The sequence below is a fragment of the Acanthamoeba castellanii genome (assembly GCF_000313135.1).
Source record: "Acanthamoeba castellanii str. Neff unplaced genomic scaffold scf7180000084561, whole genome shotgun sequence".
NCBI classification, from domain to species: domain Eukaryota; phylum Discosea; order Longamoebia; family Acanthamoebidae; genus Acanthamoeba; species Acanthamoeba castellanii.
Genome location: NW_004457424.1, coordinates 4927 through 6439, shown reverse-complemented (window position 1 = coordinate 6439; position 1513 = coordinate 4927). Strand labels below are relative to the sequence as shown.

Sequence of the window (1513 nt, the reverse complement as noted above, 5' to 3'; positions counted from 1 at the left end):
AATAATAATAATAACGGTAATACAGATAATCTATCTACGATGGAGTTGTGGAGGATCACGCACCTGGCTGCGATGCCAAAGGTGGCCCAGTTCAGGCGAAGGAACGCCCGACACCGGGGATGGGCACGTTGTTGAAATCGTTGAGGACCCGCGCAGCACCCTCGTGAGACTTGAATTCTACGAAACCGTAGCCAGCCGGCAGCCCCGTCATTTTGTCCCGAATGATTTTGACGTTGGCCACCTCGGCAGCTGATCCGAACAGTGCTACTATGTAGTTTTCATCCATCCATCGGTCGATATCGCCCACCCACAATGTGCGCTTGTCTGCTTCGCTGCCTCCTCCACCGCCGTCATGCTCCGCACCACCCATCATGTGGGAGGGATTCGAATAACTCTGTGGCCCGGCCTCATACATCTCTGACGTCTTCGTTGATCGATCGCAAACAAGGCACATTTTCCTCACTTTTTCCTTTTTCTTTTTTATCATTTTTTGCATTCCAGAGAACTAGCAAAAAATAACTGCCCGTGAAACCTGCTGTGTTTCCCGCCTGTGGGTTGTGGGGGGGCATACAGGCCATGGGCACGCTGTTGTGGTAGGGCGGTGCCGCAATGCATCGGCTCTCCAATATGCTCCAACATGCTTGCTGCGAAATTGAAGCAAAAAAAGATGGTCTGACATCCCCCGCTTATCTCGGTGCTTACCTTCGCCTTGGGATGGTGGTGGGCTATGCGGTGGTGGGCAGCTGTTGCTCGACGGGGGCAAGGTTGTGCGCCTGTGACCGATCAACAAGGGCGCAAAGGTTGATTGGATAGATCGCAATGACAACTAGCAATTTTTATTGCCATTCCGCAATTGGCTGTCCTCGCCAACCGGTTCCGCAAACAACGCCGGTACCTCCCCTTCGTCTCCCCACTGGTGGAGACAACTGCGTTTGGGAAGGCGAGACACCCCCACCAAACGAGCACTCCACTCAACTTCATTCATTCACTCCGGCACCCACGAACACACGACACGACGGGTGTACACCCATCAGAAACCGCGAGTTGAGTTTGTTGTGGTCGTCATGTCGAGCGGTGGAGGGACGGAGCCATGCCGGCCGTTCATCTATGCGTACGACCCGCAATCGTTTTCGTTCAGCTTCATCTACAGCTTCCTGGCCTACTACTTTGTCTTCACAGCGTTGGAGATGGGGCTCAAACACTTCTTCAAGCCCTTCCGGAAGCTGCCCAAGCTGCAGCAACGAAACTTCCTCGTCTACGTAAGCGAACTCATCATCACCTCCGTCCTCCTCGTGCCATGGCTCGTCTTCGGCATCTACCTCTTCGTCGGGGAGACCTCCCCACCGGATGAAGACACCCGCCGCGGCATCGTCATCATCGCCGTCTTCCTCGTCAATCTCTACCTCTACGAGATTGCCTACAAGATCGCCACCCCGAAATCGCTGCTCATTCATCACGTGAGCACCATGCTGCTCGTCATTCTCGCCGTGTACCGCTACCAGTACAACGGCAA

The 1513-nt window shown here is 54.3% G+C and overlaps 1 protein-coding gene across 1 annotated transcript; it reads right to left on the bottom strand.

The window, feature by feature from the left end:
- Positions 1-91: 91 nt before the first annotated feature.
- Positions 92-373, bottom strand: ACA1_034020 (RNA binding protein; the record flags this gene model as incomplete). The annotated part of the gene is made up of 1 exon (XM_004338429.1): positions 92-373. One exon carries the CDS (start codon positions 371-373, stop codon positions 92-94), a length of 282 nt encoding a protein of 93 aa, XP_004338477.1.
- Between the last annotated feature and the right edge of the window lie 1140 nt (positions 374-1513).